This window comes from Podarcis cretensis (assembly GCF_951804945.1).
Source record: "Podarcis cretensis genome assembly, chromosome: 10".
Lineage (NCBI taxonomy): Eukaryota > Metazoa > Chordata > Lepidosauria > Squamata > Lacertidae > Podarcis > Podarcis cretensis.
Window position 1 is genome coordinate 21,324,231 of NC_137179.1, and position 17,578 is coordinate 21,341,808.

Sequence of the window (17,578 nt, forward strand, 5' to 3'; positions counted from 1 at the left end):
GTTCCTGCTTATTCAGATCTGCCAAGCAATTAACTTTCAGGCAAACAAAGCTGGTTCTAAACAAAGCCAAGAGACATTCTGATGTCAGTACCCATTAATGTGAATTGAGCGGACTTCTTACGTTTCTTTTGAGATCTGCAGTCCTTTGTACATCAGCGGCAATGGCTTTCGAAAGTCACTAATGGGTTTCTGAAGTGCCAGAACTATTTGGGAAGGGCACCCTGGTCCGTGGTGCTGACATAATTATGAAGGTTCAAGTAGTAGCAAACACAGACCAGGATTAGCATAAACCTCCATCTACTTCCATGCCTGCAGGCAGAGATTCTCCCAACCCTTGGTCCATCTAGCTCAATATTGTCTACACTGACTGACAGCAGCTCTCCAGGGTTTCAGGCAGGGGGCATTCCCAGCGCTACCTGGACATGCCAAGAACTGAACCTGGGCTCTATAGAGTAGGTGCTCTTAATGTTATCAGTTTCGTTGAAGAGTGGTTCCACATTGCTCCTCATTGCAAGAAAACAAACAAAATTGTAATACCAGGGATGTTTGTCTACTTAGAAATCCGAAATAGGTATGCTTCTCTTCTAGTCTATTGGCAATGCCCATTTCTATGAAAAGGGAGGCAATGGAGATGTAAAATGTCAGTGCTGAATTTGTGGCTGAAATCACTTATGCATTCAAAGCAAGAAAGGGAGCAGGCAGGGTTGAGGATATGTATGTTGTTATACTTTTTTTAAAAAAAATAAGTGAAGATAATTATAAAATAAAATAAATGTAGGTCGATACGAACACCAGTTTTTCCCATGCTGTGATTTTTCATCTGTGAGGGTCTAGCAAATGTAGCATCTTGAGCAATGCTTGCAAGAGGTATTGATAGATACAGTATTTTATAGCAATACTCAGGACAGCTGTATAATGTAAGAAAAGAGGATACTTGGCTGTATGAAGGTTCTTTTTCTGCTGTCTTTGACCAAGATTCAGGAGTGTATTTGTGAATCCGTAAAATAGCCCACAGTCACTGCTAATGTTGGAAAGGTTCTGGCTCGGTGTGCTTTCTGCGAAGAAGGTTCCAGGTTCAGTTTCTGGCATTTCCAGGTAAGGATGAGAAAGAACTCTGTCTGAAATCCTGAAGAACATCCACTACCAAGAAGTGTAGACATGGCTGACTAGACGGGCCAGTAGTCTAACTCAGGGTATTGGCAACTTCCTATCAGCCTCTGTTCCTAAAACACTGCAAATCCCAGGCCTGAATGCTTCTATCTGTACTGCCATATCCAGGTTACTTCTTTGCATGTTTTATCAATGCATCTGAATGAGGAAAAGATACCAGTGAAGCTGAAGGACTTGGAAGCTGTAGCAAACTGAGGCACTTCAATTCTAGAATTCATGTTAGGAGAAGAAGGTAAAAAGGTAAAGGTACCCCTGCCCGTACGGGCCAGTCTTGACAGACTCTGGGGTTGTGCGCCCATCTCACTTAAGAGGCCAGGGGCCAGCGCTGTCCGGAGACACTTCCGGGTCACGTGGCCAGCGTGACGAAGCGGCTCTGGCCAGAGCCAGAGCCACACACGGAAACGCCGTTTACCTTCCCGCTGGTAAACGGTCCCTATTTATCTACTTGCACTCGGAGGTGCTTTCGAACTGCTAGGTTGGCAGGCGCTGGGATCGAGCAGCGGGAGCGCACCCCGCCGCAGGGATTCGAACCGCCGACCTTTCGATCGGCAAGCCCTATGCGCTGAGGCTTTAACCCACAGCGCCACCTGCGTCCCAAGGAGAAGAAAGAGCAGAGCAAATCAGAGAATTAACTAGCTTATGGGTGGAGAAGTTGTGGCCCCCTAGATGCTGTTGGATGACCATTTCCCCCCCTCATATTAATTGACTCACTGGGGCTGGTGGGAGAGATTCCTTCATCTTTGAACTAAATGGAATGGGATAGATCATCTTGTTCCTGCCGCACTCCAAACATCAGATAAAAACTTGCTGTTTTAATGGAGCTGTGGCGTTCTCTACAATCAATAACTTACAGTTGTCACACTGAAGCTAATTTGGTGCTCAAATTCAGTTTTCTCTCTCTTTTAGCAGAATGGTAAAATTATTTCAGATGCACTTAATAGAACGTATATATTTGGGCAACAATGGTGGCATTCTCTGTCCAGCTGGGACAGGACTTTTGAATCTGGAAATGGTTTGCCCTGGAATTGCCTCTTTAACTTTGGGATAATCAAAACAAGTGTCCTAATAAATTACCCAAGGCAATTCTAATTCAGTTGCTTTCCTGTATATTGCTCAAGACATTACTAGTTTAGCTGTTTTCCATTTTGTTGTTGTTGTTTGTTTGCAACTTGGTCTATATGTGCAGAGAATTTTCTTTGTTGTCAATCATCCACTTAAATTAACAACTCAGTGGGTGACCACTTCTACTTCTCTCATCATGACTGCCAACTCCCTTCTGGTCACAGACATGCCATAGACCAACAGAATGAATCTTACAGCCCCGATTGGGGAACCCTTGACCTACTGAGTGTGCTCATGCCTGAGTGGCCATTTAAACCGGGGTCTCTCTGGTGCTAGTACTACATGCTGCTGGAATAGTGTGGGAAGAAGTCACTGTAGGGGAAGTGGATCCCAAGATGATGAGGTGAAGTGTGAACTGGGTCTCCGTCACTTGCCAAGCCATCCATCTCTACATGTGGAGGCTTGTGGCACTGCTATGTCATCTCCACAGAGGGCCTTAGAGCAGTGCTCCCCCCAAGTGGGTACAAGATGGTACGCAGTACCGGCACCTTTCTTTTTTGTTTTGTTAAAAAGTTTGGCACTTACTGTGTAACAGCTTCACGGTGAATACCGGCACCTATTTTTCTAGGGGGAAAAGCACTGCCGCAGAGTACTCACTCAGGCTTTCAACATCTCCATTAATATGTCTACAGATCACAATAATTTCCGAAGCTTGAATAATTTATTTTATTCACAAGCAATTTCTACAGCATAGACATTTTTATTAGCATCAGAGGAACCCTCCCCCTTTAATAGGGAACCCTTCCCACAAAAAAACTGATCCTAGTACAGTTACTGTGGTTAACAAAGGCTCTATTTATTTCTGTACACATCCAAGAGTTTCTGGTTACATCAGTTATTAAAATAATATGCCTATTGTAGAGGCCTGGTATTTAGTTTGGGAGAGATTCAGGTGTCAAGTGTTCTCTCTGGGAGTCTGGTTTGCCACCTCAAGGCTGCCCCCGTAGTGTAGTGTAGTGGAAGGAGAACAGAGATCTAGGAATGTATATATATTTAGAACAGGAATGATGCATCATCTGCAAGAGTGCCAGGCATCTGAAGGACGCTCCTTGCTCTGGCAAGTGAATGTGGTATTGATGAGGCTTTCAAGTTTTACTTGAAAAAACATCATCTGCCACAGAAGGCAGATAAGCATCAAAGTTGGAGAATGTGGTAAATAATTAGCCAGAGGCTGGATATCTGCCTCCCCAGCTTTCTCTATCACTGGGTTCCTTCTTCATGCTAACAGTTTGGTAACACTCCATTGCAAGAGTGCATAATGCAGCCTGATGCCCTCTGGCTGTTTTTGTTTAATTTATTATAACATTTATGCCCTGCCTTTCTTTCAAGGAGCTCCAGGTGGCCTATATGGTTCTTTCCCCTCTTTGTTTTATCATTGCAGGAACCCTTTTAAGTTAGACCGAGAGACAATGACCGGCCCAAGATTACTCAGTGAGCTTCACAGCTGAGGTGGGATTGGAAGCCTTGTCTACCATGGACCTGGTCTTCTCCCTGGACCAAAGGGCATCTGTGCAGATAACCCTCTGGCCTTGAGCAATTGGCTGATCAAATTGGTTCTTCCTTGTTACCAAATAAATAACTCCACATACAACTTTTTACTTTTTCTTTTTAAAAAATGTTCTATAGATATATACATATAGATACAGTCTTCAAAACACACTTTGGATGTTAGGACTGTAGGCACTGTGATTTATGTATACTTCATCAAGTAAAGAAGACAAATTGACTGAGTGTTTTGTAGAACAAAAATGGGTTTTCTGTGGAAAAGATGGGGGTGGGGGATCAAAGCAATTCCATGGTATTGCTGAAAGACAAGAATAATGCATGCTTTCCCCAACCCCTTCAGTACTAGATGGTGGAGACATGATGATCGTTAGGGAAACCTCCAACAGAGTTACTTCTTACTTAGTTCAGGTTAATGGAACAAATATACACTCAAGTGTTTTCCTTTCTTAACAGCTGTGCAAATATTTTGCTCCCAACTTGCTGTGAGCCAGCAAGTTCTGTGGATGCTGACTATGATGGACCAGTGACATTGCTGGTTGTTGCCCAGTCTGGAAACTTATCCAAGTGAAAGAGTCTAATTCCCCAAGTATTTATTGCCACTGTAACAACCACTAGACCAATCAGATTGACACCAAAGCCAGCTTTGATCTATGAATGAAAAAAACAAGGGAAACAGACCACATTAATTGTCATCAGTTAAGGCAGGACTTCTCCTCTCAAGGTAGCAAGGGGTACAGGTAGACATGCCTTCAATGAAATTATGAGATTAATCATTTTTTAAAAATGTTCTGGACAAAATCCTCAACGTTAGCAAGGGGTGGTGAGATTTCAGTTCATCCTAGAGCAGGTGAGAAATCTCTTTTGTATTGTGGTTGTTTTCCACATTTTAACACAAGCGCATCCACAACCACACCTTCCTTTGGCCCTTCACCATCTGATCCAGTCTGCTTGTAAATTGTGCTATCAACTTCATTGATGAATCTGCTGATAATGGGGCAGGGTAATTCTCTTGGTTTTGCCTTTGTGCCATAGCCAGGTAACTCATTCTACACAACACCTGGCTGAGAACCTGACTCTAATTTTTGCCTTAATTCAGGAAACCTCAGACCCAAGGTAAAAGGTATGCATGCATTTAAACCAACACATGCCTGTCTCTATGCTACTGTTTTTGTTGCTCTCGTAGAAGTGCGTGTTGGCATCATGGGCATGTGGGTTCCGACATACACATGTAACAGAACTGGGATAATATCTGAATGGAGGGTGGAGGGGGGGTGCATGCATAGAAACCTTTGGCACTTGTGTAAAATTATTTACCCTATTGTACAGAGGTAAGAGGCTCTTCCTTGGTCCCCAGTCAAGATTCCTCAAGCACATTCCTTGTGCAATTTACAGAAATGTTGACATCCAATCTGAACTCACAATTGAAATAATAGATGCTATCCAGTTTCAAATTTGGGGGGAAACCATCATTTAAGCACCACAACCAAACAGTTGCAGTGTTAAGTGATTATTATCACTGCCCCTTATCTAACCAATTTGATCACTGATCATTCTGGATGCATCACTCTTGGTACTTACCATATCTTTGATCTGGCAGTGCCCATAATTGAAGACAATGGCATTTGGGGGGTTGCCCACTGGCAGCATCACCGCAAAAGAGATGCACATGGTGACAGGGATCAGGGTGTACAGAGGGTTGATTTGTAGGGTTTCCGACTGGAAAGAGAAAGGGGAGATATGAGCATTTGTAGTCAAAAAAAGTAGTAGACTACCAAAACCTATTCCTTGCAGGAAACCATTGTTTTTCAGAGCCAATGTCAGGTAGTAGATAAAATAAGGTAAAAGGTAAGGGACCCCTGGACGGTCAAAGGCAACTATGGGGTTGTGGTGCTCATCTCGCTTTCAGGCCAAGGGAGCCGGCATTTGTCCACAGACAGCTTTCTGGGTCATGTGGCCAGCATGAGCAAACTGCTTCTGGCGCAATGGAAACCAGAGCGCACAGAAATGTTGTTTAACTTCCTGCCGCAGCAGTACCTATTTATCTACTTGCACTGGTGTGCTTTCGACCTGCTAGGTTGGCAGGAGCTGCGACAGAGCAACGGGAGCTCACCCATCACGGTGATTCGAGCTGCTGACCTTCTGATCGGCAAGCCCAAGAAGCTCAGTGGTTTAGACCACAGCGCCACCCGCATCCCTTAGTGGATAGAGTATTAGATCAAGGCCTCCAAAGTGGCACCTGTAGGCACCACTGCACCCAAGTCGCCTTGTCCTTTCATTTTTAAAATTTGGGCTGGTGGGGGTGCAGGTTCTGATTGTTTGCCCTGGGGGAGGTGTTGCATTAGGTTGGGGGCAGAACATTACTTTTTTTTGGTCTGTGTTTTATTTCTTTTGTGGGAGGGGACTTGGAGTTTTGCCTTCTATTTGGGAGGGGCAGTTGAGCACCATTTATTTTTCTTCTGTGAAATTGATATTTTGTAGTGTCCACAACAGTTTCTGGGTCCTAAAGGGTTGCTGACTCCAGGACTAAGGCAGCAATCTTATATCCATTTACCTGAGAGCGCTTACTTTTAGGTATGCATGTGTAGGATTACTCTGCAGTAATATGTTTGTTTCTGCAAGTTTTAGGGTCTTCGTTTTGTATTGTTTCCAAACTTATTTTCAGTTGCATTTGTACTGCTTTAAAAACCATTTTAGCTGTTTTTAAGACATGTCTGCAAGTTGCCTTGAAACATATCTGTAACTAGGTGATTGATTGATAATAAATTGATCCAAAGTCTGTACTCACCATGCTGCATAAAATAGGTAGGAAGATGGTTATAGTTGCTGGGTTACTGACAAACTCTGTTACTATGGAGACCAGGACGCAGGCCAACAGACTGACAGCCCAAGAGGGAAGGCTACTGAGGGATAACATTTGTCGCCCAATCCATGTGGAAAGGCCGGAAGTCTGTGGGGGAAAGACATTGGGTGAAAAAAACTGGTCGGACATCTCCAGTCCATCAGTATCTTTTCAAGACATCAGTCCCACTACTCTGCAGGAATACAGAATGGGCTGGTCACTACACTGAGCTGAGCACACATAACTGAATACAGTGGTACCTCGGGTTACAGATGCTTCAGGTTACAGACACTTAAGGTTACAGACTCTGCTAACCCAGAAATAGTACCTCGGGTTAAGAAGTTTACTTCAGGATGAGAACAGAAATCGTGCAGCGGCGGCGTGGCGGCAGCAGGAGGTTCCATTAGCTAAAGTGGTACTTCAGGTTAAGAACGTTTTCAGGTTAAGAATAGACCTCCAAAATGAATTAAGTTATTAACCCGAGGTACCACTGTACCAAGCTGGGCTATGTGGCCTGGGTTCAGCTAAATTAGCAGAAGATAGCACAAGGACCCTCAATAACACAATGGGGCTTTCCCTCATCTCTGCCCCCACCTTCCAAATGCCCTGCTTGGAGATACTTTCTCCGACATCTTCCTGTCACGGAGCAGGTGGAGGCAGTGGGCTTGATGTGTGGTGGAGAAACTTCAGAGAGTTTACATGGGCCAGAAGCCAGAGAAAAGACATTGGTTACTATAGTTTTCTTAATAATTGCAGCAATGATTATATTTAGATTAAAATGCTCACAAGAACTTTTGTTCCCTAAGTAGGTTTTCCTCATAAATTTAAGATGACCCTACAATTCTGATTTGGCAATCCCTGTACAGTAATCAATTTCTGCAAAACTGTATGTGTGTTCTTAGTATAGTGCACTCTTGCATTTTTTATTTTTAAAAAAGTGGTTCAGAATAGTGAGTGGGGGATCTCTCATCCTAACGGGAGATTGCTGAAAGAAATGATCTTCATGTTGCTTCCACTTCAGTATGCTTATGTTAACCTTGCCTTCAGAGTAGAGTAGGGAAGCGGGGGGTTTTGTTTTGCTGTTTAGTTTTAGCTATTTACTTGTTTTTATCCTGTATTTTATTCTGTGAATCGCCCTAAGATCGTATGATGGGTGGTATATAAATCTAATAAGTAAAATAAAGAATAAATAAAAATAAAACTAAGGATTGAGCCTGGGGCCTTCCTGCAGCCACCAGGAATTCTTTGGCTTCATGCTTTTGATCTATTGTGATTTTACTAACTGGGTTGCATTAACATTCATTTATAATTTTTGCTCAATGCATTTTTATGTATTGCTGGAAACCATCCTGGAGATCAGGTCAACATGGTGAAGGACAGTCTACAAATTAATAGAAATAAATCAATGTTTTTGACCCACTCCTAAATTCAGGAGGGACCGAGGGTCTCAGAATGGGGTGAGGGTTTCTAGCTGCAGGGAATTCTCTGCAATGCTGAATTCACTTCATCTCTAACTTTGACTAGGCCCCAATATTACAATGAAAGTCATCCAGCCATCAGTCTTCAGAGTATAATTTCAGTCCAGTGTCATGGGGACATGTGTAGAACAGGAAGGAGAAAAAGAGAGAGGGAGGAAGCTCAAGGAATAGTAACTTAGGGGGCACCAGAGAGAGTGAAACTGAGTGAATAGGGTGTGTGTGACCTGAGATAAAACAGCATTCTCTTGAAGAGAGATGCATCATTGTTAAAGAGCTCTGACATGTGCGGATCCCAGTTTTATAGCACAGGGGGTTATCTGGGGATAATGGTGTTACCTTGCATCCAGCTGCTAAAGCATAACCTCCTCCAACCAAGACCACAATCTCCCAGGGCATGGTTTTCTCAAAGTCCTTCCAGGTGATTATTGGTTCCCCTGCGTTAACATTGGTGGAATTTGGAACATCTCCTGCATCAAAGAAAAACACACATAGAAAAATAAAACTGTCATTTCCCCAGGTTCCTTTGCAAACTCAGATTGGCGTGGAACACATTGTCAGGAAATGTTCACAAAGAAACACAGAGTCCTGGAACAGGACTGGCAGGAATGAAGACATCCTCCCTCTGCATTGGTTGCTTGCTCTGAACTTTTTTTAAAAAAAACAAAACCCACAAATCTTGTTAGAAACTGAAGCCTATATGAATCATAGAATCATAGAGTTGGAAGAGACCACAAGGGCCATCGAGTCCAACCCCCTGCCAAGCAGGAAACACCATCAGAGCACTCCTGACATATGGTTGTCAAGCCTCTGCTTAAAGACCTCCAAAGAAGGAGACTCCACCACACTCCTTGGCAGCAAATTCCACTGTCGAACAGCTCTTACTGTCAGGAAGTTCTTCCTAATGTTTAGGTGGAATCTTCTTTCTTGTAGTTTGGAACCATTGCTCCGTGTCCACTTCTCTGGAGCAGCAGAAAACAACCTTTCTCCCTCCTCTATGTGACATCCTTTTATATATTTGAACATGGCTATCATATCACCCCTTAACCTCCTCTTCTCCAGGCTAAACATGCCCAGCTCCCTTAGCCGTTCCTCATAAGGCATCGTTTCCAGGCCTTTGACCATTTTGGTTGCCCTCCTCTGGACACGTTCCAGTTTGTCAGTGTCCTTCTTGAACTGTGGTGCCCAGAACTGGACACAGTACTCCAGGTGAGGTCTGACCAGAGCAGAATACAGTGGCACTATTACTTCCCTTGATCTAGATGCTATACTCCTATTGATGCAGCCCAGAATTGCATTGGCTTTTTTAGCTGCCGCGTCACACTGTTGGCTCATGTGAAGTTTGTGGCCAACCAAGACTCCTAGATCCTTTTCACATGTACTGCTCTCAAGCCAGGTGTCACATGAAACCACTTACACTGAGGATGTGCCGAAAAAGAAGGCTTGGGTTAAAAGTAGTCTCACTTAGCAGTCGCAAAAGGCCAACATTTTCTTTCGAGGGGCAAATTGTTGTCCCTGTTCTGCTTTTAATTTGTTGAAGTGAGTGTGTGAAGCAAACTGTGATCATGCCCAGTTGAAACAAGCCTAGAGAATGAGGTAAGGAAGAGGCAGCCCCTAAATTGTGGAATCTCCCCCCACCACCAAAAGGTTTGTTTAGACATTTAGCTTCTGCAATATGCTGAAGATACACCTCTTTAACCTGGCCTTTGATGCTATATATTGGGAAGGGAGGTTGATGGGAGAAAAGAGCTGAGAAAATGGAAGCTGACCCCAGCCAGAGTCTAGTGAAAAGAAAAGCTTCAGGGAAAGAAGTCTGGCCCTCCTATAAAAAGTAAGAATTTATTAATCTAGCAGAAGACCATTGCCTTCTTTTACAGCAGCCTTACCCAACGTTTTGGACTACAACTCCCATATAGCTTAGCCAGCATGGTTGTGTGATGCTGGGGTTGATGGGAGTTGTAGTCCCAAACATAAGGAGGGCATCATCTTAGGGAAGGCCAGTTTACAGGAAAGCCTCAGATTTCACAAGCAAACTGGAATGTGAACGGCTGGAATTGCCCACATGTGGTAAATCATCGTACAGTGGTACCTCGGGTTAAGCACTTAATTCATTCCAGAGGTCCGTTCTTAACCTGAAACTGTTCTTAACCTGAAGCACCACTTTAGCTAATGGGGCCTCCCGCTGCCGCCGCGCCGCCAGAACACAATTTCTGTTGTCATCCTGAAGCAAAGTTCTTAACCCAAGGTACTATTTCTGGGTTAGCGGAGTCTGTAACCTGAAGCGTATATAACCTGAAGCATATGTAACTCGAGGTGCCACTGTACATCATTGCCTCCTACCTATGTATGTTATGCAAATGCTCCCAATGGAAGCCAGTCTGGAAACAAGCATTATCTGAAGCTCACTGTTGTGACTGATTTGAATGTGTGAACTCCTCTGCAGGTACTTTGTGTGTGGCTGGAGACCAAAAGGAGCTAATACAAGATGTGTCGAGTGCTCTTATGTTTGAGTCCCTCATACCTTTCCCCTTCTTTCCAAAGCATGGCTTCTTTGCTGGAATCAAGAAGAGGAGGAACCCAAGGAAAACAGAGACTGTGGCATCGGTCCGATAGCCTTTCCTAGGGAAGAGACATGGGAGTTGTTTTATAGAAGGAAGGCAAAACAGGCAGCAGAGATCTGTGTGGCTCCTCCTGTTTCCTCTTAATGGCTTGTTGCAAGTTCTACTGGCATGCTGCTCATGTTCTTCCAGTTCTTAGACTCCATGTTACATCCCCAAAACACCATGCCATATTTGTTATACATGTTATAGGAACAGTAACACCAGGGTGGGTCCTAATATATATCTCAAGTGTCAAAGGCCATAACAAAGAGATGTGTCTTCAAAATGCTAGGAAAACTACAAAATGAAGGTGCCAAATCTACCTCTGTGGGGAGGGGATTCTACAGAATGGGGGCAGCCGCAGAACTTGCCCTCTCCTGAGTTGTCATCCCTCAAATCTCTGAAGGTGGTACAACAACAAAGGTGGTCTCAAATCTTACAACCTGAGAGGGTCTGGAGGGAAGGAGATGGTCCTTCAGATATTTGGGGCTGAAGCTTCACATATGTATCCTCAGAGAAAACTGAAAAACTAAAACTATGCTTGTAAACTGTGGCAGCGCATTTATCACTATAAATGGCTTAAGTGTAGCACAGACAGAAGGACTTGCTCACAAATTTATTGACAGCTGCACACATTATTATAGCTGGGAAGTGGAAGGGCCAAGCATAATTTAAATGGAAGAATGGCATCCCAAGGGGTGTGGGATATAGCTACTGATGATAAATTAACATGTGCCATTAAGGCAGGCCTCCTCAACCTTGGCCCTCCAGATTTTTTTGGCCTACAACTCCCTTAGTCAGGGATGATGGGAATTGTAGTCTCAAAACATCTGTAGTTCCGAGGTTGAGGAAGCCTGCATTAAGGTAAGATGGGGAATATGCAGGAGAAATGATTTTGAGGTGATATGAAGTTATGGAGGCTGCTTGTAAAATTTCTACTATTAAAATGGAAAGGGGTCAAACCATCACAAGAGGTGTTGAAATTTTGGGAGGTTGGATAGTTACAATGGAATGGTCTCAGTGGTGGTGGGGCGTTCGCCTGACATCAGATGTGGCGCAGGAGGCCTCATTGACATTTCAGTATTAAATATGGTGCCAAATATCACACAGGTCCTTCTCGCCCACTCTGCCCCTCCCAACTCCACTTGGAAAAGTTATTGCTACGAACTAGGAACTTACTTTCCAAAGAAGGATGACCAGCCTGGGACAAATCCAGGCTCCCTTGTAAACCAGAGCAAAGTCATCAAGATGAAAAAGAACGCTGTCACCCACTCTGGATAACTAGAAAGGAAATGGGACAAGGGGAAGCATTTAATACTAGAGAGGTCAATAAAGAAAAGTTTTACCGATTAGCAGTTAGCTCTTTTTTTTTAATTTAGTTTTTTTTTAAAAAAAACCTCAGCTCCTCGGTTGACAGCTGTGCATGAGTAGCAATGGGCAATTTTTCCATCCTCTCAGTTTCTCATCTTCCCAATCTTAAATTCTCCACATTTGTTTATGATTTTTTCAAAGTAAAGAGCCTGCCTGAAAATTCACCAGAATTTATTCTAATATGCGCCTTTTTGTAAGCAATTCTTTTCTAGTATGATTGTTTCTGCAAAGCAGGTTCCCCTAATATAATGCCTTTTTGTATGTCATGTTCACTAACATTTATTATATGCATTTCTAGGTGCACTCTAACTTGATATATGCATTTCTGCTCGGCTGGAGAACTGTACTGCAAAATTCAGAGAAGCGTGAATTTCAAAGAACATCTGAGTTTCGCTTCATGCAATGTTCTAGAAAGTACGAATTATGTAACTTTGCCTTTGAATGCAAATTGAATCAAATCCTCCCATGCCTATGCGTGAGAAGCAAAACCTATACATTTCTTCAAATATTTAAAGGACTAGAAGACGGAACAGAGGCAGTTTCTGTATACCTAGCCAGACCATTGGTTCATTGAACACAGTATTTTCTACGCTACTTGGCAATGGCTTTCCAAGGTTCCAAACAAGGAAAATGCTCAGTCCTACCTAGAGATGCTGGGGATTGAACCTGGGACCTTCTGCATGCAAAGCAGGTGCTTTACCACTGAGCTACAGCCCTTCCCCTTGGGTGGAAAGGGAAGGGAAGCAGATTATGGCTGAAGCTCAAGAGAAACTTCCTACTGATAGGAGCTGTTTGACAGACTGACTCGGGAGGTGGTGGATCTCTCCTTTGCTGTAGGTATTTAAGCAGAAACTTGACAGGATGCTGTGAGTGCTGAACTTGGTGATGTTTAATGTCCCTTCCAAAGCTATGATTTTACCTAATATTTCCCAGTTTCTCATATTCTTCCTGGATTCTCTTCTCAGACATCTCTTCCCGTCTGGTCTTCTTCTTCTTGCTTAGTGAACATGTCTCTTTAAAACTGAAAATAACGTGAGGCATGGAAACAGAAAGCAATTAGAAGCTTGGTTTGCACAAAATATTCTCTATTTTCATTACTCAACTTGAAACCCATATACTGGATACAGATGAGCCAATTATAATCCCTCTCCCCAACCTACCCTTGGTTTTGTACCATTTTTGGGTGATAGTGAAAATAAACAGGAGTAGATCCTTCTGCATAAGTTTCCACTGAAATGTGGTTTCTCTTCACAGGTGGGGAACCAGTGGCCTTCCAGAAGTTGCTGGACTACAACTCCCATCAGCCTTAGCCAATGTGCCCAAAAGTCAGGGATCATGGGCATGTAAGGAAAAACTGTAACTGTAAGTAAACTAAGAAAATCTCCTGCAGATATCCCACAGAAATAAATGGGATTTGCAGAGCAGTGTGCAATATACAGTGTACATTTACACAAAGACTATCACATCCCCAAAGTGAAACATGGATGACAACACTTCTGTAGCTCATCTGCACAAAATAAGGCAGGGGTTTTTGCTGCTAGCAAACTTTAATTTGTTTGTTTGCTCATTCCCAATATTTCAGGGCAAGCCCTCCTGATGTATCTCTCACACGTGATGAAAAACATAAAATACACCTAAAATCATATTTTAACAATTACAAATCTAAAACAGAAGTCTGTAGACCAGCATAATAAAACTGATTTGAAAAAATTAAAACAGAGATAACCATTTAAACCAGGGGTAGTCAATGTGTTGCCTTTCAGATGTTTTTGGACTCCCAGCTCTCAGCCAGTCTGACCAAAGGTTAGGAATAATGGGAGTTGTGGTCCAGCATGACCAATCCAGCCCCTTATATTACATGTATTTGCATGACTAGCAACCAAAGGATGATGGGAGTTGTAGTTCAACAACATCTAACAGGCACCATGTTGGCTATCAATAATTTAAGTCAGGCTTCCTCAACCTCGGCCCTCCAGATGTTTTGAGACTACAATTCCCATCGTCCCTGACCACTGGTCCTGCTAGCTAGGGATCATGGGAGTTGTAGGCCAAAAACATCTGGAGGGCCAAGATTGAAAAAGCCCGATTTAAGTGATTAAAATACCCAGTCCAGCATCTTAACTAAAAGCAAACCGAAACAGAGATGGCTTTTCAGATGTTTTTGGAGTCCAGCTCCCACCAGCTGCCGACACAGCTGCCGATAGTCAGCAATGAAGGCAGTGCATCCAATATCATCTGGAGGGCCAGAGATTCCTCACCTCTGAGCTAAAATGAGCTGGCCCCTACATCTCTACCACCTGTGTTTTACAAGAAATGGTTCTGAATACAGCATGAAAAGCTGGTGCAATCTGCACCTGAGCAAAGAGCATATCACTGTAAGCGCCACAGCACTCAGGTCAGGACTCTAGCAACAAGACTCTACCGCAGCAGTAGCAGCTTATCGGATGAAAGTACATCAAGCCAACTGGCTGACGTTCTTGAATACTGCTGGTGCAGCTGGCCAAAAGGCAGAACTTCAAACATAATGCTGCTGTTATTCTCCAAACTCCACTGACTCAGCAATCGGTCAGATGGCTCACGGAATCGACAATGCTTCTCCATTCATGATAAACCTGTTCCTGCTCTTTAGCCTCCTCAGGAAAGGGGCAGCTCAGTAGCAGGGCACATGTTTTGCATGCAGAAACCCCCCAAGTTTGATTTCCACTTAAATGGTCAGGGAGCAGACAATGAGAAGGACCCTCAAGAGCCACTGCTGGTCAGAGCAAACAGCAAAGGGCTAGAGCAGGGATAGCCAACATGGTCCTTCCCAGAAACTGTCAGACTCCAACTGCCATTAGCCTCAGCCAGCATAGTCAATGGTCAGAGATGATGGGAGTTGCAGTCCATCTGTCTGGAGGAAACCATGTTGGCTACCACTGAGCAACAACTTGGGATGACACAGCTTCATGTGTCCTTCTTTCTGAGCGCACAACTTATTGGGAAACAAGGCATCCTTTGGGAGAGCCAAGACATTCTATCTCCCAGCCTCTGACTCACTCACCCTCAGTCAGTGAGTCTGTCATCACAGCCAGAAAATATATATTCATTTCTCTGAATCAACAGCACCAGGGAATCAAGTCTTGGCTAGTTCTGAAGCTTCAATGGAGCGACCGTCTTTACAGGGTAGCTTCCTCCTCTGGCGCTTCTTTGTTTTTGTACTTCTCCAAGCAGGAGAAGCTCCTGCTCCTCCATGCTGCAAAGAGCAGCTGGAACCAAGGAAAAGTTGCCCTTGATGCAGCCTCCCACAAAGTTGCCTAATTTTGTGGAACCAAGTGCTGACATCCAGTTACACAAAGTACCTGGGGACAAGGACACAGGAACATAAAAAGAAGCTGCTGGATCAGACTATGGGCCAATCTAGTTCAGCATCCTGTTCTCACAGTGATCCACCAGATACCCTAATGTGCAAGCAGGAAGCGAGCACAACAGGGCTCTCTTCACCTGTGATTCCCAGGAAATGGTACCCAGAGGCCTACTGCGTCCAACAATGGAAGCAGAACCTAGCCATCATGTCTAGTAGACTCCAGTAGCCTTATCCTCCATGAATTTGTCTAATCCTTTTTTAAAATTACCCAAGTTGGTGGCCATTACATATCACTTATAGGTGCAAAATCTGTAGTTTAATTATGTGGTTCTCAGCAGGGTGAGTGACCTACTCAAATGGGGCTCATCATCTTCAATTTTGGGCATTGCCATGCAAGGTTCAGGTTTCTTCTTTCTTTCTCTGGGTGCCAGGTGAATCAAGCAGGGCATCCCAGCCTTCTTTCTCCTAACCTGCCTAGCCTGACTTCTTCTTGTGCTGCATTCACTCTCTCTTGCCTCCTGCTCTTCAGTATCCCTTTCCTCTTTAAGGGGGTCTGGCCCCACCTCTGGCTCTGCCTCATCCTTGTCTACATCCTTGTGACAATTCCAAAGCCTCTTGTTGTTATCAAAGTCAATCTGAGGTAGGAATGAGCGGATCTGTCAATTCTGGTTTCACTCAGTTTCTCATTTTCCTAGCCTTAAATTTAGTTTTCCCCATGAGTTTGCAAATTCTTTTTTTTAAAGTTCTCCTGAAGAGTTATACACATTTCTTCTCCTAGACACATTTTTTGCAAGCAATTTCCCTTAATATAATGCACATTTGTACATATGCACAATTTTTTATACCCAGTTTACCCAGCATATGCATTTTTGTATATGTGTACCTGACTGGAGAACTGCATTGCAATATTCAGAGAAGGGCAAATTTTTAAGGATGACTATGAAATAGGTCGATTCACATTTGAATGTGAACTGGATTGAATTTCTTCCCCATCCCTGGTCTGCGTATGATGTCACTCATAAATGACAGTGCCCACAGCCACACTGAGTTGATGCTGGCAATGCCAGGATGGCAGAGGGGCATCTCACCAAACCCTAACACTGTCACGATAAGAATCAAGCTTCTGCTCAAACAAACCCTGTTCCAGAGGACCTTCTTGTCCCCATCTTCTCCCTTGCTTTGTCCTACACATTTGACCCACTTGTCTAGGTCAGAAAGAACAGTCTTTGGTGTCTTCACATATTCCCTCCTCTTGGACTATTGCAGCATCAGGTTTCCAGGGGAATATATTCCTGAATGAACTGCAGTAAGCAGGAGTCAGAGATTAATGAGCCTCAGAATCCACTAATGTTTCATAATAGGTTGCTAACGCTTTAATTCTCTTACGGATTTTTTAAAAAACCAACCCTTGTTAGAAAGAATATTTGGAACTGTAATGTGGAATGCAAATGCTCTTTGTGAAAGAACTGTGGATCATGTTAGGACTTGTCGTAGGATTATAAATTATTTCTGATTTACTATAGCCTCCCCCCTTTTTTGCTAGGGAACAGACAACTTATGGGACTGAATGGTAAAGCACATGGAACAGATTCATATTTAATGCCAGAAAAAGCCAGTGGCAACCAGAGGTTTTTAACATCTTCCAGCTATTCATGTACTAGCATGAAAACTATTTCTTTATTTAGCATAGTTTTCAGTGTGACTTGAAGAACAGAAGGCTCTGGTTTTTTTTTTAAATAAAACCTCCAAATATAATTGATTAATAAACTCAGGGTCATGAGCCCCACACTGGGCAAAAGATTCCTCAATTGCAGGGGCCTCGTGGTCCCTTCCAACTCTACAAATGCTATGGTTCTATGGGAAATCTTCACCTGCCAGCAACATAAGGACATTGAAGTTGCTAGGTAGATATCCCTTGGCAAAGAATTTCAAAGAGTGGGTGCCAAAGCAGACAAGGTCCTACCTTAGATGCTATCCAATCTTTCATCTGAGGAGTAAGGATGCATGAGCATCTCAAGAGTCAACCAGAACAAAGCTGCACTTTTGCAAGCACATGGTGCCCATGGAAAGCCCACAAGCAGGACCTGGGAACAACAGCATGCTTCCCTCCTGCGATTCCTAGCAACTGGTATTTAGAGGCATACTGTCTCTG

The 17,578-nt window shown here is 43.5% G+C and overlaps 1 protein-coding gene across 2 annotated transcripts in view; it reads right to left on the reverse strand.

The window, feature by feature from the left end:
* Positions 1 to 2,934: 2,934 nt before the first annotated feature.
* The window catches only part of SLC13A4 (solute carrier family 13 member 4), a 40,860-nt gene continuing 26,216 nt past the window's right edge, over positions 2,935 to 17,578 (reverse strand). For both annotated transcript variants that reach the window (XM_079992577.1, XM_079992578.1), the window contains exons 10-16: positions 13,003 to 13,104; positions 11,892 to 11,993; positions 10,634 to 10,731; positions 8,452 to 8,582; positions 6,584 to 6,745; positions 5,377 to 5,514; positions 2,935 to 4,446 (exon numbers count right to left, since the gene is read on the reverse strand). In XM_079992577.1, the coding sequence (XP_079848703.1) occupies positions 4,309 to 4,446; positions 5,377 to 5,514; positions 6,584 to 6,745; positions 8,452 to 8,582; positions 10,634 to 10,731; positions 11,892 to 11,993; positions 13,003 to 13,104 (871 nt within the window). In that variant the 3' untranslated portion in view covers positions 2,935 to 4,308. The remainder of the gene's footprint in view (positions 4,447 to 5,376; positions 5,515 to 6,583; positions 6,746 to 8,451; positions 8,583 to 10,633; positions 10,732 to 11,891; positions 11,994 to 13,002; positions 13,105 to 17,578) is intronic.